The 24956-nt window shown below is 34.7% G+C and overlaps 1 protein-coding gene across 1 annotated transcript in view; it reads right to left on the bottom strand.

Annotated features, from left to right (window-relative positions):
- LOC132097411 (anthrax toxin receptor 1-like) overlaps positions 1–23311 on the bottom strand; it is a 69827-nt gene extending 46516 nt beyond the window's left edge. Inside the window, exons 1-12 of the mRNA XM_059503109.1 lie at positions 22811–23311; positions 15126–15197; positions 14772–14843; positions 13818–13899; positions 13509–13542; positions 12676–12755; positions 10979–11047; positions 10707–10787; positions 8398–8458; positions 7530–7628; positions 1391–1460; positions 1186–1264 (exon numbers count right to left, since the gene is read on the bottom strand). Coding sequence (XP_059359092.1) covers positions 1186–1264; positions 1391–1460; positions 7530–7628; positions 8398–8458; positions 10707–10787; positions 10979–11047; positions 12676–12755; positions 13509–13542; positions 13818–13899; positions 14772–14843; positions 15126–15197; positions 22811–22953 — 942 coding nt within the window. The 5' untranslated portion in view covers positions 22954–23311. The remainder of the gene's footprint in view (positions 1–1185; positions 1265–1390; positions 1461–7529; positions 7629–8397; positions 8459–10706; positions 10788–10978; positions 11048–12675; positions 12756–13508; positions 13543–13817; positions 13900–14771; positions 14844–15125; positions 15198–22810) is intronic.
- Positions 23312–24956: the final 1645 nt, after the last annotated feature.

Raw genomic sequence — 24956 nt, 5'->3', positions numbered from 1 at the left:
TATGCAGAAGTCAAACTAAAATTATATGAATTTAGACATATTTAGTGGAATGCACTTGATCACTTGATCACACCTGTGGCATGCTGTTTTAATTACAGGGAGGAGTTCTATAGGTGCACACTAATTCATCTTTAAACTAAACTGCAGATCTCTTTCCATGAGAAAATATTTTAGTGAGAACAATGATCAATGATGCGCACTTACTGCTGGATTCAGTGGTCTAACAGTCCATTGTCCAGTTTGAATAGGTCCAATGATATTACATTTATACATTTAGCTGAATAGAATATTAAATAGCTTAATAATATTAGCTTACTGTACAACTGCAGCTGCACGGAGATGTGGATGCCGTGTGAAGGCATCTCCTCAAAATTATGAAAAATACTATATTTGAAGGATACGAATTGAAGAAAATGGTAATTTGCATATTTTCTTTTTAAAATAGTATACTTTGTCAGTGACGCGCAGAGTAAGACAATTCTATTTACACTGCGATAAATATAGTCTAAAAATAGCTAAAGATGTTCACCTGTTCAGTAAAACTGCATAAATTTAATTTGATTTGAATTGTTTAAAACATTTGTAATACTATTGGCCAGTGGAAAGGAATGAGACCAACCCTATTCTAAAATATTTATCTGAGAACTATTTTAAACGGTTTTGTTTTTATGGATTTTGACATATTTATGTTAAAACATAACGAGTGTACTGGATTATTTTTAACAATAAAAATTGTGTATGGCACAAGTGGCATTTATGTTCTGTATCTCATCTTTTCGTAATGTATTGTACCTTTAACGGTGTTAAATATAGTGTCACATGGATAGGAATATGCATGAGAATAATATGCAGATGAGGTTATGTATAGAAAACTATGCGTTGTAAGCTCCATATATGGTGATTTCGGGCAGGAGTCGGTGGGTGGGGGGGGGGGTGCATGTATGCACAATCTTCCCCTGACTGGGATTTATAAAGGGATTTTTGAGCAGGTTCTGGCGTACGCATGATTTTATAAATCTGAAAACTTTTGTTTTAAAAAATTTTGCTTTTGTGCATACATACCCTTGTAGGATTAAATGTTCAAAGAGTGTTATAAATGAGACCCCAGGATTGGGAACCACTGTTTGTCTCAAACACAAAATCACAAGAAACAAAGCACAACATATGATTTAGAATAATACTTACACAGCTTACAGTGGTGATAGTAACAGAACTAGAGATAAAACTCAGGCCTTCATTCATGCTAACGTAAAGGGAGGCTGCCCTGCAATACACATAATGTAAAAAGTACTTAAATCCTTTGAAAATACTGCATTGCATTCCTTAATAAGCCACAGTTAACATTTCTCCCAGTAGAAAGAAAGTACAAATATGTATCTGATACACTTACGTTCCCTCCTCTCGAAGAACAGGAGCTGGACAGAGCAGATACGTGTCCTCCACTACCAATGGCTTCACCACTAAGAAAAAAAGACAAATACACGATCACATTTCAAAGAGCAAATCTGGAAAATACAGCATGAAATATTTCCATATTGTTGTCTGATTCCTGTTGCATAAGAGCACAATCGATGAAAAATCAATCAGTTGTTGAGGAAAGACTTCATCTCATTTTTAGTAGTTGCAAAACATATTAACTACATCTTTATCACATTGGATTTAAATGTTCAAGGCTAGAACTTAGAATCAACTCTTATGCAAAGCACATAACCCCTTGTAGCTCTAAAGTGTCCAAAAGGAAATCGAAGTGGGTCACGGATTACAGAACAGGGGTAATGGGGCCATTGCACAATCTGACTGTCAAGAGCCACCAACTGAGATGCCAATATCACCCAAAAACAATGTGATAGAAAATTTATTTTATATCTCTCAGACGCAACTCTGAATTACTACACTCAAAAAATCTAATGGACAAATTGTTGCTTTAGCTCTTGACACAGCAAAAGCAAGAACACAGAAGAAAACATACAAATATAGTACTTCTGTGTTTTTTCTTTTCCTGCAGAAATATGTTTGTTGGTGTAGGCAGTCGGCTCAAATCCCAAAGAATCAAACTTCTGGCAGAGGTTCATGCTGTCATTGTGCTTTATTGGGCTGTTTACCCATAGCACACGAGGGAAGGTCATGTTGTACTAAGTAAAGACATGTGCACATGGTTTCGACTTACTTGATAAATCAATAAGAATGATTGTTGATAACAAATTTTGTCTTTCAAGAGGGAAATGGCCACTGAGATAAATTCAATAGCCATTGTGTCTCTTATGCAATCAACTGACTGCTTGAGGATTTTCAAGGTTAAAGAAAGGAAATGTAAATCAAAGACACTTCTAAACACCCCCAAACCCCTAAACACTCACAGTCCATTCACTCACTGTCTGATGCATACTGCGATCAAGCAAAAACCTGTGAAAATGAAAATACATAAAACAAATTCACATTCTCTGAAGCAAAGTGGTCCTAGTTTGAATGGAAACTACAACAAATAGCAAATATTTGGCATTCCCATTTGCCCCAGTAGCAAAAGAAAAAAATACACAATAGCATGTCTGTTTACTTTTTCAACTTGTATTTGGCAGTACACATGTGCTAGCATTTGTGTCAGAACTAAAGTATACATTTTGGGCTTTAGTGTAACATCACAAGCTTTTGTGTAGCAGAAGGGATTGTGGGCAATATTGACCCAATGTCAGACAAAAATGTGAACACCTGGGGAAATAGGCATAGGCATTTCTTTACTGAAGTTTTTTGCCATAAATAAAGCTTCCAACATCTATGGATGTTGGCTTTGTGAAGTTCTCCGTCAAGTCAAGTCACCTTAATTAATATAGTACTTTACAGATTACAGATTGTGACAAAGCAATTGAACAGCATTAAATAGGAAAATAGTGTGTCAACAATTCAAAAATGCAGTTCATCATTGAATTCAGTGATGTCAGTGATGTCTCTGTGAGGAAACAGGGTCTTCAAAGTGACTATTGAGGTTTGCTGACACTTTGCTGCATTAGTTCTGTGTTGTTTGGACACAATCCTTAGTGTTGAACAGCCCCTATCATTCAATTTCAGTTTTCAACCACTATTCTTCAAAAGTGTTGCCATGCTTTACATACACAGTCATACAGTAATCATAAAGACTTGTGTTGTTCTTAAAACACTGAACAATTGGGCTTTTATGGTTATAGAGAATACAGACAATGAAAAGATAAATAATATTTTAATATATATATGTATGTATTTTCAATTTTTTTGTCCAACCATGTATTTCATAATATTTAGATACACTAATAGTCATCATCTATTCTAATTAGGACAGTGTGAAAATTTCTACTCTACAGACTAGTCAGAAGCAAGACAGAAGGTCAACATGCTGTAACCACACATGGCTCTTTTCCGATCAGTCTTGGGTTCAAAGTAAGGAGAGCAGGTTTGTGCATGATGGACATTTTCATTCATTTACAGGACATCCTCTCTAGTGTTTACAGTGGTCAAGAGCAAATAAACAACTGGCCTCCTCAAAGTCAGAGTAGATTTATTGTAGGTCTGGGCATGTGCCTTGAGGATGGGAAAGTGGGACCAGTTTGCTGAAAAGTGGACTAAAAAAGGTCAAATTACTTCCATGACACAATTACACTCATCAACCAGATGTTCTGGTCTTCCGGACACAAACAATTAGCATGGTGCCATGATTGAAACGTCCGGCTTTAATCAGAGCAAACACAGGCAAAGAGATGCGACGCATCAAAGCTGGTATACATTACTGATACTGTAAAATGGGATTGATGTCAGATGACTGGGCTTTGATCTACAACTAGTGCCAATTTTAATGAAATTACGATTGTTTGAAGAGAATGAGACCCCCCTGAAGCTTTAATACCAATACAGTATTGATGCATATGAAATGTCAACATAGAATCACTTGCATTTTAATAGCTTTACTTCAAAAAAGAAAGAAAGTAAAGAAAGTAAGTTTATTATACAATGCTTACATTTTTTTTCCATAACTGCCATAGTAATTAATTTGAGCCATCATGGGACATATGTAAACCATGACACTCTGTTTTGCTAGCCGCTGAAGCAGAAAACAACTCTTTGTTTCTGTAAAGGCAAAGCTTTTTGTAAAAGTTCTCAAGTGGTGATGCTATGTATTGCCAATCTGTTGCCAACAACACATTGGCAATTTTTTACTATTTTACTTTTTGTTTAATTAGTGACTAAAAGAATGATAACAATAACTATATTAACATCCACACCAATGGATGCTAACATTCTGCATATTATTATTGCATGCTGCTATTATGTTGTCTTGTCTGCCACTTCAAATGCTCAAGATAGTTAAAGCAGTATGGATTCTGATTGCCAAATGTTTTTATTGTTCATCATCTGGAAATTAATTGTTTAGAAAGTGATTACAACAATATCATTTGTTATATTATTGTTAAAGTTGAAACTTTGACTTTATAGTCATGGAATGGAATGGACAAATGGAATGCATAGTCGATATAAAAAACTGGATGACGAGTAATTTCTTAATGCTAAATTCTGAAAAAACAGAGGTGTTAATTATAGGACCTAAAAACTCTGCTTGTAATAACCTAGAACACTGTCTTAGACTTGATGGTTGCTCTGTCAATTCTTCGTCATCAGTTAGGAACCTAGGTGTGCTATTTGATCGCAATCTTTCCTCAGATAGCTACATTTCTAGCATTTGTAAAACTGAATTTTTCCATCTCAAAAATATATCTAAATTACGGCCTATGCTCTCAATGTCAAATGCAGAAATGTTAATCCATGCATTTATGACCACAAGGTTTGATTATTGTAATGCTTTATTGGGTGGTTGTTCTGCACGCTTGGTAAACAAACTACAGCTAGTCCAAAATGCAGCAGCAAGAGTTCTTACTAGAACCAGGAAGTATGACCATATTAGCCCGGTCCTGTCAACACTGCACTGGCTCCCTATCAAACATCGTATAGATTTAAAAATATTGCTTATTACTTATAAAGCCCTGAATGGTTTAGCACCTCAGTATTTGAATGAGCTCCTTTTACATTATAATCCTCTACGTCCGCTACGTTCTCAAAACTCTCTTTAACCTGGCTTACACATAACATACTAATATGCTTTTATTATCCAAATCCGTTAAAGGATTTTTAGGCTGCATTAATTAGGTAAACCGGAACCGGAAATACTTCCCATAACAACCTATGTACTTGCTACATCATTAGAAGAATGGCATCTACGCTAATATTTGTCTGTTTCTCTCTTGTTCCGAGGTCACCGTGGCCACCAGATCCAGTCTGTGTCCAGATCAGAGGGTCACTGCAGTCACCCGGATCCAGTACGTATCCAGACCAGATGGTGGATCAGCACCTAGAAAGGACCTCTACTGCCCTGAAAGACAGGGGAGACCAGGACAACTAGAGCCCCAGATACAGATCCCCTGTAAAGACCTTGTCTCAGATGACCACCAGGACAAGACCACAGGAAACAGATGATTCTTCTGCACAATCTGACTTTGCTGCAGCCTGGAATTGAACTACTGGTTTCATCTGGTCAGAGGAGAACTGGCCCCCCAACTGATCCTGGTTTCTCCCAAGGTTTTTTTCTCCATTCTGTCACCGATGGAGTTTCGGTTCCTTGCCGCTGTCGCCTCTGGCTTGCTTAGTTGGGGTCCCTTCATCTACAGCGATATCGTTGACGTGATTGCAAATAAATGCACAGACACTATTTAACTGAACAGAGATGACATCACTGAATTCAATGATGAACTGCCTTTAACTATCATTTTGCATTATTGACACACTGTTTTCCTAATGAATGTTGTTCAGTTGCTTTGACGCAATGTATTTTGTTTAAAGCGCTATATAAATAAAGGTGACTTGACTTGACTTGACTATAGTTATCAGTTTGTAAGACTACATTTTTATGTCCTATGATTATGCTGTGGATTACAGGTAATAATGCTTTAAATAATGTTCAGTTTCTTGCACAGACCAGCCTGATCTCACAGCAATTCGTACATATATTACAGGGTGGCTAATTCATTTAAATTGTGCTAAATCATATATATTTTACGAGTTGCACAATTCGTATGAATTTGTACGAATGACCTAGACCTAACCCCACCCCTAAACCTACACGTCACTGGGGTCTAGACAAATCATAAAAAATCATGTGGGGTTGTACGAATACGTACGAATTAGCCACCTCGTACAATACATACAAATTGGTCATGAGATAGCATTGCACAGACTGATTGTTTCGCTTCATAAGACCTCAATATATCATCAGGGGCCTGATGCTTTATTATTCTCATAAACGGGCAGCCACTGACTTGCATTTTATGAAGAATGGTTTTCTTACCATTTAATGTCCAACATAAAATGTTCGTCCTAAAGCAAAATTTGGTTATGATTTATTGTACTTCTGATAGCATACTAATTTAATTTAATCATTCCTGTGACTCATCCACCAGGCTCTGCAACACTATAGTGTGCAAGAAATACACAGATCCTGTTTAAACATGAGACCTGCAGAGCTGACATTTGCCTGACTGGCTTTGCAAATGCGGTCAGCCTTTTGTGTGTCAGTGTTTCTTTCTTATATTTCCTTGGTTTGGCAAGAACCATCCTGTAAAACTCCTAATGCAGCCTTTAAAAACTACTATTAGCCAAAAAACAAATGGGACTGGCATGGCATGCTCTGCTGTTCCAAGATTTTTATGAAAATTAGCCTTCTGGGACATTTAGAGGAAAAATGATAGCTAATCAGCATGGTTTATAGATTCTGACTCAAAACATTCCAACCATATGGCAATTATGCAAGAAAGTCACAGACTTTCTGTCTTTCTGACTTGCTGTCATCCCACACAACATTTAACCTTTAATAGTCTTCATTGAGCCAGTGATGTGTTCAGCATACGTGGTCTTGGTAATGCAATGCAATGTAGTTGGCTTAAAGGCATATTTCACCCCAAAATGAAAACTGTCACTCCATAACACCATCAGTGTCTTTTTTTTTCCACAAAACATCTTTCCATAAGACAACACTTTAAAGTTAACAAATGTCTCTAAAAACAATCATCATAAATGCATCAGAAAAGCAGTCCATATTACCATCGCTATATTTGAAATAAGGAATGGACAAAAATTTAAATCATCATTGACCATTAATTTTTACAGAAAACTCTCAAATCAGGTATGGAGATTATGGCACAGGTTACGAGACCTTGAAATCTAATGTTTGATATTACTGACAACCAATATCTGTATTTTATTTTATAGCCTCAGGTCTGTTCTTCAGGTCTGTTCACTGCACAAAGCTTCATGAAGCTTCTTTGATGCATTTTTGTTACTTGACAATTCATAGTAACTATGATTTGTACTTATATAAAAACAGTGATGCCCAAAACATCATACAGGTTTGAAACAACATAAAGTGTGAGTAAATAATGTCAGAATGGTCATTTCTGGGTGAACCGTTATTTATTTTTTTAAATGGCACAAAGTTTGAAAAAATTCAAGGTACTTACTTCTGGTAAGAGTGTCATTTATTCTGAAGCTGCAAAGAACCTTGTCCACATTCCTGGCATGTAGGAATCCATTTCCTCTCACTACGACTTGGAATGCCTCTTTAAAACAAGAAGTTCACAAATAACAATATTAAATCACGTGGCAAATTTTGAAAGACAGCTGCAAGAAAACAAATCAGAAGCATCAATAAAAATGTACAAGAAGTTTTGTTTTCTTAAAAAAAAAAAACATGGTTCAAAGCTTCTTTTTTCGTTGTTTTATTTTTTATTATTTTATTGTTTTGTTTTGTTTCATATTATCAATATTTCTGCTAAATTTTGTGGGTGGACAGGTCCATTGTCTGTTGTCAAAAGTAACTGTATGAAGCACAGCTCATATCAAAGCAGCTTTCTGCTGGTCAACACGGCAAATTCACATGACCCACTTGAACCCATTGTGAAATCTGTGCGAGAATCTTTCACCTCCATGCATAGTCCAGATTGTGTGCATTCCTATTGAAATTACCAGACGGCATTTATTAAAAGAACATTTGCAATTTTGAATGGTTGAAGTCAACATCTTACTGCAAAATAAAATGAAATCAAATGTTTAATTTATTTTAAGTGCCTTTTTAAAGTTCCAAGAGCACATTTTTTGGGTTTTTCAGTCTGTGTTTTCAGTCTGTGTTTTTTTTCTTTTTTTTCTTTTCAGATGTGTGATTGCGTAAGGTATGTAATGTAAGTGTATATTTTTTAAATACTAAAATCAACACATCAATTTGATCAGATGTTGACTTTCTGTATCAAACCTATTATACCTAGTTTTTGCTGCTTGAACAGACCTTAGTGCTGTTACTCAAGCAGTTGATCTAGTTAGAACGGTACTTACCTCCAGCACAGATACTGGAAGGTTCCGCAGCAAGGATCTCTATGCAGGATTTCTTCAAGATCTGATGGGTATAAAGATAAACTCAGTAGGTCAGCTGAGCTAAAGCTAAATGACCATTCAGTTCAATGTCTTTAAAGGGCCAGTTCACCCAAAACTGACAATTTTGTCAATTTTCTCACCCTTGAATTGTTCCTTTTTTCTACTGAATACAAAGAATATAGTATGAAGAATGCAAACAGTTACTGGTAGTCATTGACTTCCATAGTACAGAAATAATACAGTGGAAATCACTGAGGACCAGAAACCGTTTGGTTTCCAACATTCTTTAAAATACATTTCTTTATTTTTAACAGAACATACAGGATTTGGAATAACTCGGGGGTGAGTAAGTCATGGAAGAATGGTTAGATTTTGGTGTGAACAGCCCCTTTAAATTAATCTAACAAACAGTTAATGGAAATAGCAAATGGAGAAGACTTTTTTTTTTTGGAGAACAAGTTTATTTTATCTTAAAGAATCCACCAATCATAGCAACACCTCTCCTTCAAGAGTCTCAACTGGACAATCCTCATGTGGCATTTTTGTTTTGAACATCACATCTGCTTTCTTCACCTCTTTCCTCTCATCCTGGAAAAAGCCATCATCAGCCATACCAGCACCTATGTGTGGCGAGGTTGTTTTTATCTACATATCTACCGCCTTCCTCTGTCATCCATGGAAGTATGTTTTCAGATCCCGAGCTCCCTGCTGATTTACAACACTCTTCTCCTTAGCTTAAGCCAAGATCTTTCAGCATGCAGCTAACTGACAGCAGATGGAGGCCAGCTGGACTGACCCCAGTCTCAGCTAATGAAACAGTCAGCCTCTGCATGGGCGAGATGAGACTTTTCCCAAACATCTCCAAGTTTCTTCCACCTCAGATTCAGAGCTTAAAAAAAAAATCTCAATCGTTAGCTTTCATTGCAAAAAGAAAGGACACAGTGACTGGGCTTTGATGGTGTTTGGACAGACTCCAGCTGACTGTGGGATCAAAGCGGTCCAGGCAGGGCACGGCAGGTCTCACTGATACTAGAGACAATCCAGCATCTTCAGACGGGACTGAATGAATATTCTTGTTTGTTGTTCTTCACTTCTGTGTTTTTCTTTAATTCTTCTGTTCTTCTTCTTCTTTTTTCATTAAGAGGCTGTTTCATAGGGTCATTTTTACCCAGGAGGTCAAGCATTGTTTGGTTGACATGGCTCTCTTTGTCCTCCGTAAAAGCTGTTGCTGAAGCATCTGAAAAGCATCTTTCTCCACTGATATTAGTGGTTGACGGATACAGATTTTGTGAAGGCCGCTATCTTAGACAGCAGAGTGGTAGATGGCCAATATAAAGCTGATACAATATCACACTATTTATTTTAAAGATATAACACTTGCATAAGAATTGCTAAAATGAAATTGATATTTATGTTGCATAATATATATTAGAAATAAATTATTTAAAATCAATTATTAAAAAAATAAACTTGAAATATAATGATTCTTGATTATGTAATCTTATTATAATATTTTTCAGAAAATTGTTAAAAATGTGAATAAAGAGGAAGTCAACACTTTAACCAATAGTGCACCCACTTAGGTAGTGCTACTTTTATACTATATATAAAATTAGCATAAAAGTAGCACTAACTTATGTTAATTGAAAATTTGTATATATATATATATATATATATATATATATATATATATATATATATATATATATTATTACTGTGTATTTGCAGAATGCTAATGGTAGATTACTTACTAATAATGGAAATTGGCCTTTGGCAATATATTGCATGACCACTAACTAATATTTCAAATTGCAAACTACTGGAGGTTCTGATGGATGTCTAGGAACTTTTTCTGAAACTGTCAAATTAGTATTATATTAATTCAGCAAAAGGAAAGCAATGCACAGAGAGTGCATGAATGAGTGGTCATGATGAACTTTACACTGTAAAACAAATCATCTTATTTTTAAATAAAAAACTTGCGTTTAACTGCTTAAACTAAATTACTTTATTTAAATTATTAAATCAACATGTTACCAAAATAACAATCTGCAGTGGTGCACTGTAATTCTTCAACTACTTTGAATAAAATGAATGCTGAAAAAAAAAGAATAAAAAAAATAATAAAACTGACAAATAATAAAATTGGTAAATGAATGGAAACAATCATAATGGTATTTGTTTTATGTAATAATTAAATTGTGACTTGCTGTACAATTTTTCACATAGAATGCAGTGTACTGTATTTAATAATCTACATAACCACTCACAGAACCAATGACACCCTGTAGAGCTTCAAAGCCATCATTTACTGGAAAGACATGATCTTTGCTGTCAGCGATCTTGGCCAGCTAGGAAAAGTGAAAAGTAAATAAATAAATAAAAAGTATTACAACAAATTGTATAAAGTATACTTACTTAAACAAGTGCTAGTCCATATACACCCCAATCAGAATTTATAAAAATCTTGTAACACTTTGGCATAAGTGCCAAGATCTTGTTTAAAGCTTACCATACCACCAAACAACACACACAAACACACCTGAGTCTCATTGAAATCCTTCACTCCTACGCAGTACACAGAGGCACCCAGGCTGCGAGAGCGATTGGCCTGAGAGAAACAGAGCAGAAACACTTCAATCACATTAACAGCTTCATCTACAGATCACTTGTGCTTTTAGGGGACACAATTTTAAAATTAATTTTAACTTATTGGCCTAATATTGTTGATTCAGTCATTTTTCATGTACTGTATCATGCATCACTGCAATCTCTAGAGATAATCTATAACAATTTCAACAAAAATGAATGTTTCATCATGTTTCATTTATTTGGCAATGTATTGTGGTGTCAGGGGAATCATTTTTGAGGGATACGAGTGAAGGGGAGGGGGCTCTCTTGCTTGTCATGTGACACAAAGCAGCAACAAACTGATACAGGCTTACAGTATGTCACTGCTTTTTATTAATAATTATAACACTTTCATTGTACAAGAGAGAGCGAGAGAGAGAGAGAGAGAAAAGAAAGTTTACATTATCAAAGAACAATTTCATTTCAGTCGTGAGTTCAAGCACTCTCAAAAAGTCATCTCATCTTGCAGTTATAAACGTTGGTTATAATGTGCAGTGCTATAAAAAGGTGTCTGTCTCTGGCTCTGTGGCAGCCAGTGAACTGTGTATTTCACCCAAAATTGTGTGGTGTGATATGATTCCAAATTCAAGTGGGGCCAAGAGGAAGGGTGGGGGGCAAGCTTGTTGACAAGGGGGCATTGGCCCCTCCAAGAACAATTCTAGTGGGTCAAAAGACTTATTATTTCAGTGAGTGTGGCTGATATTTTGTACATAAAAATACATGTTGATGATTTATACCGTTTATGATAGCTCATGAGATTTGCTGTTCTTTATTATTAATTTGTTTAAGCAATGGCTCTTATCGGTTGATACTGTTGTAATATTGTTACCATCTGTATTACAGGATGATGAAGAAAAGAGAAACGTGTGATGTAATTCCCAGCAAAAATGAAATACACTTAATTTCAATGAATGCGCACTTGTAGTGTACTTCAAATTCTAAAAAGTCTATAAAAAACTTGTTGATAGTATAACATTAATTAAATAAAATGCTATTTAAATGGACTTAAAATGCATTTTGTAATAATGTCAAATAATAAGTGTTAAAGTAGATTTTACATTTTTATGTTTTAATAATATTTTGTCATGGTTTAAGTACACTACGATTATGATGTGTAACATACTAAAGCACATGTAAAGTACTTTATAATTATAACTGTATTGTGTTTTAATGTCTTAACATTTTTAAAAGTACTAAATTGCCATTTCATCATACAAATGTGAAATTACAAATATATTTACGTACGTGACATACAGGTTACAACAGAAATTACAATAAAGCATTTGGCAGAAACCTTTAACTATATTTTAAAGACAATTTGTTTCATAAATTACAAAGATTTACTTTCAGTAAGTCGTACTTAAGAGGGTCATAGTTGCATCTTATAATTGCAATTAATAAAAATTTTATCTACAATAGATTTTTTATGAAATTGCATTAACATGCAATCAAGTGTCCAAAAACATTACATTCAGTTTGTGTTTAAATATATTCTTAACTATTATTTATTTCCATAAAAAAACTCTTAGCATAAAGCATACTTCTTACAAGGGACTGCCAAGTCCTCCACTCTTTTCTTTCTCTTCCTGATTCTTTAAACATTCTCACCTCTCTCTCAGCATAATAGAAGAGATCTTCATGCAGTTCTCCATCAGTGAGGGCAATGATCACACTGGCTGTGCGGTATCCTTCACGTAGAAACAAAGTTTTCATCATGTTTGCAACTTAATGCCAGATTTCGAGTTACACATTTTTTATCCATTTTACAGGCAAACATGCAACATGGTGAAACTAGCTAGCAGTAGCAAGTACTTTTAATTTCTAAATGAACAATATGAGGGGGATAAATAGTAAATATGTTAATTCAAACAGCCTAAACAAGCTACATTGGCTCAGCTAGTCACCAGCTTAAATAACCAGTTAAGACTGCCTTGCAGGTTAACATAGTATAAGCATCAATTTCATACCCCAGATAGCACATCTGCAGGACATCTGTTAAAGATTGCTTAATCTGGAAAGCATCAGGTGTGTACATCTGACAGACATCTGTAAGATCTATGTACATGATGCATCTATGTACATCAGGTACGGGTTTTAGGACCCAAAAAAGAAGTGTAAAGAAGTGTAAACAGTGTAAAGAAGCCCAATTCTGTGGGAAAACCACAGACTTGGCAACACTGGAAGGGAGCCAGGAGCACCAGCTCATTTTTATTTAAAAGGGACATACACATAAACCGAGCGTTTTGGCTCATACCCTAAAAGTGGCAATTCCAAGAAGCTATAAAAAATTATCTGTGGGGTATTTTGAGATAAAACTTTGCATACACACTCTGGGGACATCAGAAAACAATTTACAATATTGTATCAATGCATTCTATGGGACCTTTAAACTAGTCTAAACTGTTTCTTCTTTCAGCAAGATGTGTTTGAAATGGGCCTACCTTCAGTGTTACCATAGTAAATCTGTTCACTGGCCTAGTAACACAAAAAAAGAGAAAAGAAAAACATCAGAAATATTGTAATCTCAAGCATATCAAACAACTTTCACAGTTACTTGTTATTTCACAGACAAATGAGGAATAAATTTAACCAGCTGTGAAAGATCATTTAAAATCTCAACTGTTTTATGTTTTTAGGTCCATTTGTCTGAGTAGTGGCCAAACATAACCTTCGTGAAGGATATTTCAAGCTATTTGTCATCGCTGGGTGGGCGGTACTGATGCCAAGATGGTTTCTATTGGTTCACTTACCCGCTGAATGCCTTCATGCATAAAAGTGTCTCCACCTGGCAGCACTTTTTTGAGTTCCTCCAAACCTTTCCGTATTTGTTCCCTGATGAACACAAACAATGAAAGAGAGAGAAAAGGGCATGAAAAATACCTCATGGCCACAATCATGCTTTATCCTTGCTACGTCTGTGCATCGTTTCACTGTAACCACCAAACATTGGTAACACACACGAGGATTCAGGAGACCAGGAGCGTAAGTTTATTCTGGAGTAGATTTTCAACAACTACAGACAAATTATACCATGAATAATATTCATTGGCACTGACAACCATTAACAACCAGCACTTTTCTGGAAACATGGAAAAGTCTTAGTCACAATGAATTTGGCATACAAACATTACATTTCTTTAGAAACTGTGAGCCACATGTTGAATTCATTGAAGTGCTGTTTTAAAGGAATAGTTCACTCAAAAATTAAAACTCTATCATCATGTACTCATGCACAAATTGTTCATGTTTGTTGGTAACCAAACAGTTGCTGGTAGCCATTGACTTCCAAAGTATTTTTTTCTCTATTATGGAATTCAAAAATACCGGCTACTATTTGGTTACCAAAATTCTTTAAAATATCTTCTTTTCTGTTTAACAGAAGAAATAATCTTATTCAGGTTTGGAACAACAGACATAATGACAGAATATTAATTTTTAAGTGAACTATCCCTTTAAGGAGACAATCGTCAAGACCAGGGGTTTATGCTTACAGCAGATGTGCCATTCTTTATGGGTCATTAACTGTCAGATTTGACCTTTATTTTTGGTAACAGAAGTGTAAAACTACAGTAATTTGTTGGCACGTACCCATACTACAGTAAAAACCCTTCCAGACTGCAAAAGCTGATATGCTGCAAAGCATTTGTGCGAACGACTTGAGTTAAATCACAAAATAATATAGAGAACATTAATAATTAATTCACCTGTCTTCTGTAAGCCGCATCAAAATCTTGCCCTGATCAGAGAACACAATGAAGGACATCCGCAACTGAGGGCTAGATACAATAACAAACATGTATGTTAGACTATGATTGTCATTTTAAAAAGCACAATTTAATTGTACAAATGTCTCAATGCGATCCCACATATTCCTATTTATACTTCACTGAAATAATTTACAGAACGTTTATTAAGCCAAATAAAAATTAGAGATGAAACTAGTCACTCAATATCACTCAACGTATATTATTATTATTATTATTATTTATTTATTTTTTTCATCCACAAAATATAGAAAAATTTATGCAGATTCACAGTTTTTCTCTGGCACTGCCTACCTTATGAATTTATGGGCCAGATGTTCCACAAAGTTATATATTTCATTCCAGTGATGCTGCACACTTCCTGATCTGCAGGGAGAAACAGACATATTGGACACTTATAGTCGAACATCAGTGGAGCAATAAAGATTCACAAGCTGAGAGGAATAGCCAAGTTTGAGATTTACAGCTGTGTGAAAAAGATTTTTTTAAAGCAGCAGTTCAAAAACTACATCGACACATTTTTAGGCTCCTTTGAGGGAAATCATTCAAGTATCGACTATCTTCCTAGAACAGCTGTCTGACTGAATGAATGTAATGCCAGCTGTCAATATTCCATTGACTTTGAATTAAGACAAAGATCGACAATCTTAATGCTTATATATTACAGTAGTAATGCATGTGAAACTTTACTTGGAAATTTCAATTAAATTAAACTCTTTTCTCATTAGTTTTCTCTTCTGTATTTCAGTGTATTTTATGACTAGTTTGACAAATATGCAGGATTCTGTGCAGGTGTCACAATTTGTGACGGCGAGGAGTGCGGATCGAGGAATGAGGATACACAGGAGATTTCACAGGGAACACAGTCTTTAATCCAAGGAATAACAAGGGAATCCTCACAATCCAACAAGTGGAACCATCAAATACAAACAGAATTGACTGGGGTTTTTAAACTCAGGACAACGAGGGAACTAAGCAGACACACCTTGAATCAAATAAACAATCAAACTAATCAGACTGGGGAGAAACTGGGACACGGAATACAACAAAACAGTCTAGGGGTATGACAGCAGGAAAACTCCTCTAAAACAAATACAATTACATCCACAGAAAGTAAAGTAATATCTGGGAAATCTGCCTGTGAAAGAACTTGTGCACTTTCTAAAGCTATGTTTAAGAGAGAGCAGTTTAGGTTTAATGTTGTAATTTTTGTATTGTGTGGTAAGCCATTTATAAAAGCAATAAGGTACTCAAGGCATGCTGTATGATTTGGCACACTGTAAATCATACCAGTTTATCTTCACGAAATGGCACAGTGACACTTTCATAGATACATTCATACTGTATGTAATATGATTTACAAGAATGAAAATGTATGCATATTTGGCATATTAAATAGAATTCTATATAATTCTATATTTTATATTCATAAACAGAATTAAAGGCTGCTGGTGTTGAGACATTATTGGTAATTCAGTGTTTAACAAATAATACTGATAGGATAATACTAATCTTAATGCAAACTTCTGTAATGAAACTTTAGAAGGTGCATACTGATTGGTCCTTAAATCAATCTACTAGTAATCACATTGCTATTCAAATACATGGCTAGTGCTTGCTGTAGCAGTTGCAGTACTTCAGAAACCCCCCACCTTCCCCAGCTCCACCTTTAAAGATCTGCTACAGGGTTAGGTAATGCATGTTATATATGAGGGTTATTTCATATATGTTATATGTCCAGTAGCAGTATGCTAATAACAGCACATCTGTGGATGTATTGGCACTACCGACTCTTGGTACGTCTTCAAGCAGCTGAGTATCATATCTATTTCACCAAGACCAAACACATTTACACTGCCATGTATATTTCCATGATAAACTAAATTATGTACTTGTTATAATGTAGCTATGCCCAGGACAAAATTGCATCCAGGTGATCTTGTTTTTGCATGGTAATGCATTTTTTTTAAATCCAGGTCCTGTGAATGTCATCAAATCTGAAAGTTCACATTTCAATCAATGGTTTCTTGGTTAAATACCTGAGTTTAACACAAGCACAATATATTTACACATTTAATCTACAAAAAAAAAAAAAAAAAAAATCCTCAGTAGTGCTTTTTAAAGCTTGTATTTCAGGTGGTTTTAACAAGTGGCTAAAAGTGGCTACAGTGGTTGTCAGGGACTCTAAACTTCAACACAATGAACAGGTAAACTCATAATTACTAGTTTGCTTTCACAGCATCGTTGTGTTTATAATCACAATCCTGTTAACTATTCAACTCAAACTTTCCAGGAAAGACTGAAAGAGTTGTTTCAAGTTTTTGTAAAGTCATTCGACCATGGTGTAGTTTAAAACCTATGTTTAAAACCCCTGTGTTTAACTTTTTGGTTGTAGGGACTATTTAAGCTTCACTGTGTTCATCAAGATTATCATAATGAACAAAATGTTTTTGTAGGTCACAGAGCTTATTTTCTGCAATAATCCAAAAGCCAATAGAAAACTCTAGTCACAATTTAGTTTGGGGACCAGTTCTCACTATTAACTAGCTATTATGTTAACATTTTGCCTTAATAAACATCTAATTTGCTGCTTATTAAGAGTTAGTAAGCTAGTTGGTAAGTTTGAAGTAGAGATTAAGGGATCTAAAATATGGTCATGCAGTATAAGGCATTACTATGTGTTTTATTAATACTAATAAACAACCAATATGCTAGCAATGTGTATGCTAATAAGCAACTAGTTAATATAGAGAGAATCCTTCTGAAAACTGAAAAAAAAATTGTGACAAGAATACAATAGTACGAAAAGAAAAAGACATTAGAAAAGTAACAAAAATAAGTGATGATGGAACAGTCAGTAAAAAAAGTTTTACAAGACACTTTCCCAACAACAACAAAATAAAATAAAAATAAAAATCTGTTAGTTTAAATAAAAGCCACTCACTGGGACATAAAAATTCTTGTAGTTGAAGAAACACAAGTGTCCAAATACCCTTTGGGACCACTAGCTGAAAAAAAAGGTTCTGCTCCGACTCATTATACGTTTAGAATTATTTATTGCAATGAGATGATGTGAGATAATGTGGAAAAGGTATCTGGATTGTTTAGGCAGTGCCTCAGTCCTCCTCTCTCTTTTTTCTCTCCCTCTCACTGTTTTTCCATTGTTAGAGAGATCCAGGCCTCTAAAGCAGCCAAAGCAGGAAGGGTTTGGGACATCTGGAGCTGATGGTGAAATGGTTTAACAAGAGGCAACTGGTATGTATGTGTGTGTGAGCGCGTAAAAGCGAAGGATGTATTTATATAGCTATAACTCTTAATGAACTAGCCTTCATACAGCTGCCCAATATTGCCTATTCATTTTCACTGAAATTGGACTGGACTGTCACATTATTCAGTTCCTCCCTAACCCAAAGGTTTAGATAATTCTTGGGAATGGATGAGAGTGCAAAACCCACCCCCAACCGCATCTCTTGGCTTTCATTTCAGAATGAGAACAGTTCAGTGAGGGCATTTCACTTATAGCTGGGCTCAAAACAATAGCAGTTAGCCTAGTACATTATGTTTCACATTATATTTAACCTTTGATCAGGAATAGTTTGGTGTTCAGAGCCACATGACTAATAAAACCATAATTAAATCATAATGTGAAGGCTTGGTTATAAACTGTACCAGAAGTATTGAATGCTTTACTGTTCAATTAAGCAAAGTATAATGTATAGTCAGCCAGTCACAAAAATCATTACAGTTTAGCTCAAACCCTAATTAAACACACTTATGGACACACTTATGAAGTCCTTAGGAGTCCCAGAAACTTCCAGGCAGGTGCATTGGAGCTGGTTAGAGCTAAACTCTGCAGGACAGTGAAGGTGCATCCAAAATCATTTACTGTCTTAGTAGGTACCACATTTGAACTCAAACTTCCGTCATTAAAAATGACCATTTAAAAAATTATGCTCTATATGAGTATGAATAGTATAAACCAAATTTGGACATACTTCATTACTGCCATTCATTAATCCTCTCCCGAGGCCTCATGGGATTGTAGTGTCATCGACTGCACACTTTAGAATCGGATTTAGTAAGTAATCTGGGTACTTTTCTCAGATTGATTTTGGACATACTACTCTTCCAGCATACTGTTTTTTGCATACTGTATAGGAAATGATTTGATTTCCTATGGTATGCGGAATGGTCCTCCAGGAGCTAAGTTTGACACATGCGATCGCCTCTGCTACCCACACACCCACCTGCAGGTGGTGCCCTACTTCCAGCTTCACAAGGTGAGGTCCCTTATGCGAAAATTCCTAAACAAACCTTTGTATATGTCTGTTCTATATGGTACATTGAGTGTTTTCTCTTCGATCAAGTATAGATTCATCACAGAACATGCGATTCATAAAATGAATAATTCAGAAAATTTTGTGAACCATTTTAACAAATTCAAAATGATCAAAAGATTAATTTGCAAACTTTATATATTTTTCTCTCTTTATATATATATATATATATATATATATATATTTCACATGATTTAATCACTATTTGTTTGCTCATTTGCAAATGTAATACCTTGCGACTTCAGAGCCCCCTACAGTTAGGTGTGTTGATTTCACAATCGTAAACATATCGCTGTTATAATTACATATGATGGATGAACATGTGCATTTTCTGCCGTAAAGCAACCCAGCCTTTCCACAGAATTTAGTTCCCACTCACCAAATTTACATACTTCCAGAACAAACGTTTGACTGTAGCATGGGAAAGAAACAGAAGCCAAGATGCCTTATTAGACATCAGTGTTTCGTGTATATGTTCAGTTATTTACCTTTAATTGCATAGAAAAGTACCTATCCATTGCGATTAGAGTAAAATTACTGTACCTAACAGAGAAGCTAGATAAAACTGCTACTTTTAGATTAAAATTTCAGATGACATTTAAAGGCTTTTGCAACGGAGTTTTGCTTTTTGCAACTCTTCATTGCAAGGTAAAAACTAACATTCAGTTGCGTTACTGCTGAAAAATTGTCAACTAGTTATTCTAACTTGATATATCAAGTTGGCAGAGAATGGTATGTTACACATTTAGGACAATGTTCAAATAGTTTGATCACTGGATATTAACCAAATAGACCAAATAGAATAGAATATATTCTATTTGGATATTGACCAAATAGAAGCAGAAGCTCTAGAATTGTTCCAGAAACAACAAAAGGCCTTCTTGGTCATTAGAGTTGAGTGACATTATTAGTTTCATAACACGTTTCTTTATTCCCACCAGTTTCTAAACTGTTCTCTTGTTGCACTGTCTGCAAAAGCTCTTGAGCTGAATGAATGGAGGAGATTGGTAAATGGCCTTCACAGACCCTCCTGAGCACAGGAGCCAAAACCGTCAAGCCCACAGCTATAAAGTGAAGCCGCAGAAATGGCCCATAATAGAGCAACCAAGCACTGACTTTCCCATAACTCACATCCAAGTGATTGCTGATTGATTTGTGTTGATAAACAAACCCGTTTTAAACACAAGCAGAACTTAATGGTGGGCATTATCCCATCATAGTTAGAAGGCTTCTGTTTTAAATACTAAATACATTTTGTTGCATGTTTTCTTGTCCGCTGAAGATAATAGACTTTTACACTGACTGGTTATGACCAGTTATGTTTATATCTGCTGTAGCATTTTAAAATACATGAATATGACAACTGTTGGCCAGAGGAGAACTGGCCTCCCCGACTGAGCCTGGTTTCTCCCAAGGTTTTCTTTCTCCCCATTTTTGTCACCGATGGATTTTGGGTTTCTTACTACTTTCACTTTTCTTAATTAGGCATTTTTTCTTAATATTTGGCAATATTAATGACTTAAATTCCCTGACACTATTGATTAAGAAATGAAGTGAGCTGGACGATGACATTATTGTTTTCTCCAAAGCTGCTTTAAAGATTAATTAAACCAATTAAATTATTGATTGTCTGAATTAACAGTGAACTGAATTTGCTTTTATAATTTTATTATTTACTGTAAATAAAGATTTAGTATTTTTTACAATAAGAAAAGCTAAAATGTTGAATTCTAAGCAATTATGAGCTTTATTCCCATTGAAGCACATTTTTAAATCATTCTAGAGAAAATTTACACACACACACAATGTATATGTATGTATGTGCGTATGAGTGATATGAAAATGAAAGTACTAAATACTAAGAAATCCTGACATTAATTATTATAATAATTACAAATTATTATGCTGACTAATTTAAAATTAATTATTGATTTATATAAGAATAATAACAATAATATATGTTTTTATTTTTAATGTAATTTAATTGAATTTAAATTGTTGTATTAAATTGTACAAATGCAAAATAGAAAACTTCCACTAGCATTTTCAGGAATTTGGACTACATGGCATGTTCTGTCATCAGGGCATTCATTAGCTTTATTCTCCCATATAATTTCTAAAATTTATTTTGTGTATCTAGTAGAACCATAATATTTGACTTCATAAGTCTTGTATATGATGAAAGATGATGAAATTTTATTTCGAGTGTCATCATGCTGTTGCTCAGCCACTGGGTGCTGATAATGACTGAACACTACATGAATATTGCATTATAAATGTTCTTTGCACCAACAGACAATAACAATCAATATCGTCATGTTCCTGAACAAAAAAAAAAAAATGGAATGGAATGGAATGAAAACTAATTGGATTTGCAGTATCCAAAGCAGTGGAGTAAAGTGGAAATGATTTGGCATATAGCTGTATGTCACTGTATAACAGTATGAATCTGTCCAACAATAACATCACATTCACAGCTGAACTGACATGCGAGTCGTGAGGAATGTTTTACACAGCTGTGTTTTTTATACTTAAAACACATTCAACGAACATGAACATAATCTGTGGAAAAGTTGCCAAGTAGCATTAAAGTTTAGACTGAAACGAAATAGCTGGAAACTGTGATCAACATCCAATCTATTCTATGTTCATGTGTGTGCATATATATTGTATAAAAAAGCTAGCAGAATACAGGTAAACATCACAGTGTGATGACAGTTTAGAACTGTATGTAATTGATTTTCCATGTGCTTTTATAAGTCCTAGGGCTTTCGCAACAATGCCTGCCAAAATTAGGTCAAGGTAGCTTGCGAGTTGCCAAGTAAATGATCAAACAAGACTAAAACAACCTCAGTTTGTAGTCATAATGCACAACAATCATTTCTAAACTATAAAAAGTAACATTTGAAAAGAAAAATCAATTTCAAATACAATTCAATATTACTTGCTGTTTTTTTTTTCCATCTAATAGCAATTTCAAGGTAAAAACGGTTTCAAAACAAATCCTAAATCATAAGGTTTTTTTTTTTCTCAGTGTACATTACTTTTCTATTAAACTGCATTATGAGAACCAATATGGCAAATGTCCTCTTAACCCAGCTGTTTAATCTATCCTTCCTTTGCAGTATTTTGGCTCATTGCTGCATATTTGTAAACTGTCCTCAGGGGGCAGCACTTGCATCCAGCCAGCGTGTCCACATTGACCCCTAACATGCCATTTTCCCACCTCATGCATTATTGTTATTGGAAGAGAAATGGGAAAACAGTTATCTTTATTGTTAGATTTTTCCTCAAAAAAATATTTTTTCACAAAAAGTAAAACAATATAAGTACAAAACAATTGATATAAGGGGAGAAAAAGACCTAGATGTAAAAATGTAGTTACTGTAGTAAGGGTTAAAACATTAATACAGTAAATGAAAGCATCACTTAACCTAAAACCTTGCCACAAAATAGACCGTATATCTCTCTAAAAAAATAAATATATCAAAACAATGGGTTAAAGCCCTGACACAAAGTGAGTCTTACATGATATACAGATGCCAACACAGCATATACACTCTGTGATAACAGTGTATTGAAAGAAGAAAAAGAAGAAAAAAAAAACTTAAACAAAAAAAGGTAAATATCAGGATAACTTACTTGTCTAGTACAAAGTAGAGGTCAAAACCTCCATAGCAGGAGGAAGCTGCTGTCCCTCTTTCTGGCACGAGTGCTCTATTTCCATTCGCAGTGTCCACCAATTTGAAACAGAGCAAAACTGCTATCCTCCAAAGTCTGCACATGTTGTAAAGCACTGTTTGAGTCAAGCAAAATCAGGACTACAGGAAAAATACAAATGTGACCATGAGAGAAAATGAAGGTTCCACAGGGTCCTTGACAATTTGTAATCCTTGCAGCTGTTCTGTGCAGTTAATGTGGAGAAACCATTCTCCAAAAGATTAGATTTGTCTTCGTTTCTACTGTCCTGTGGCAGTAGAGTGTAGGTTTTATGGAGAGAAAAAAAAGAAAAGAAAAAGAAAATATCTCTAAGAAAGATTATTGGTTAGAAAGAAGTTCTAGAAGGCAAATGCATGCATGCAAATGTCCACATGCACCCCAAAGTCTGACACACTTCTGCTTGCTACCCCAGTTGCTGCTAGATTGATGGAGTGTAGTTGTGTGTGTGTGTGTGTGTCGCAAAATCATTGTCTCTCTCAGCCACTCCACAACAACTTTCCATACTCTTTTTTTTTTTTAAGCAATAAAGAAACCCAAAAAGTTATTAAGCTTGTTATTTTGCCATCTAGTGATAAGAAATGTTACTGAAAATGTTTGTATATTGACAGCATCACATTTGATCGAATTCCAATCTTTTTTCCTGTAAAGCTTTACATATAAAATCTATATATATATATATACTACTTTATTGAACATTTAGACAAAATATAAATAATTTAAGTATGCATTTGTTTGCATGCATTTTTTTAATATGCAATTTTGTGCAGTTGCTGATGTTCATATGGGCAAAATGTATGATGAAATTCTGTAAAGTAATCAATGAGATTATTTACTACAGATTATTTACATGAAATTATATAAAAATTAATTCACTCTATAATAATATGACATTATTATTACAATACAACTCAATAATATGTCTTAGTAATACTGTATGATTTTTAAATGCTTAATTAAAAAAAAAATACAATGCAATACAGTGAAGATGGAGAGAGGAACAAATAAATGTTTCTCAAAAGCTTGAGGATCATATTATATACATTTTAATGATAAATATATACATTAGGGAATGAAACACAACAAGGAATTATTATGTTTTATCAGTCAGATATATGTAAATTAAAATATCTGAGTTGTTAAAGGGATAGTTCACCCAAAAATATAAATTATGTCATTAATAACTCACCCTCATGTCGTTCCAAACCCGTGAGACCTCCGTTCATCTTCAGAACACAGTTTAAGATATTTTAGATTTAGTCCCTCCATTGAACTGTGTGTACGGTGTCCAGAAAGGTAAGAAAAACATCAAAGTAGTCCATGTGACATCAGAGGATCAGTTAGAATATTTTGAAGCATTGAAAATACATTTTGGCCCCAAAATAGCAAAAACTACGACTTTATTCAGCATTGTCTTCTCTTCTGTGTCTGTTGTGAGAGAGTTCAAAACAAAGCAGTTTGTCATATCCGGTTCACGAACGAATCATTCGATGTAACCGGATCTTTTTGAACGAGTTCACAAAATCGAACTGAATCGTTTTAAACGGTTCGCGTCTCCAATACGCATTAATCCACAAATGACTTAAAGGTACAATTTGTAAAGATATTTGCAGTAAAATATCCAAAAACCACTAGGCTAGTGTTATATATATATATATATGTGTCCAGCTGATTACTAACAATATCTTTAATGTTTTTAACTACTTGTAAATTATGAGAAAATTCCCATTCTAAACAGTGAAAAAAAAAATTCCCCATTCTAAATCAATTTTCTCACGGGTTAGGAATGACATGAGGGTGAGTTATTAATGACATAATTTTGATTTTTGGGTGAACTTTCCCTTTAATGTTAATGATTCATTTGTCAAATGATTTTGGAAAGACTGACTACATTTTAATTATAAGTACTGATTTCTTTTGTGCTTTGGTAATGATTATTATATATAATAGAAAGAAAGTGACGTGACATACAGCCAAGTATGGTGAACCATACTCCGAATTCGTGCTCTGCTGTTTGTGTGCACTTTTGGGTTAAACGCAGTGAACACACACACACACATCATGAACACAC

This window comes from Carassius carassius, chromosome 21 (assembly GCF_963082965.1).
Source record: "Carassius carassius chromosome 21, fCarCar2.1, whole genome shotgun sequence".
Classification (NCBI taxonomy): Eukaryota; Metazoa; Chordata; class Actinopteri; order Cypriniformes; family Cyprinidae; genus Carassius; species Carassius carassius.
This window is presented reverse-complemented; position numbering and strand designations above follow the sequence as displayed.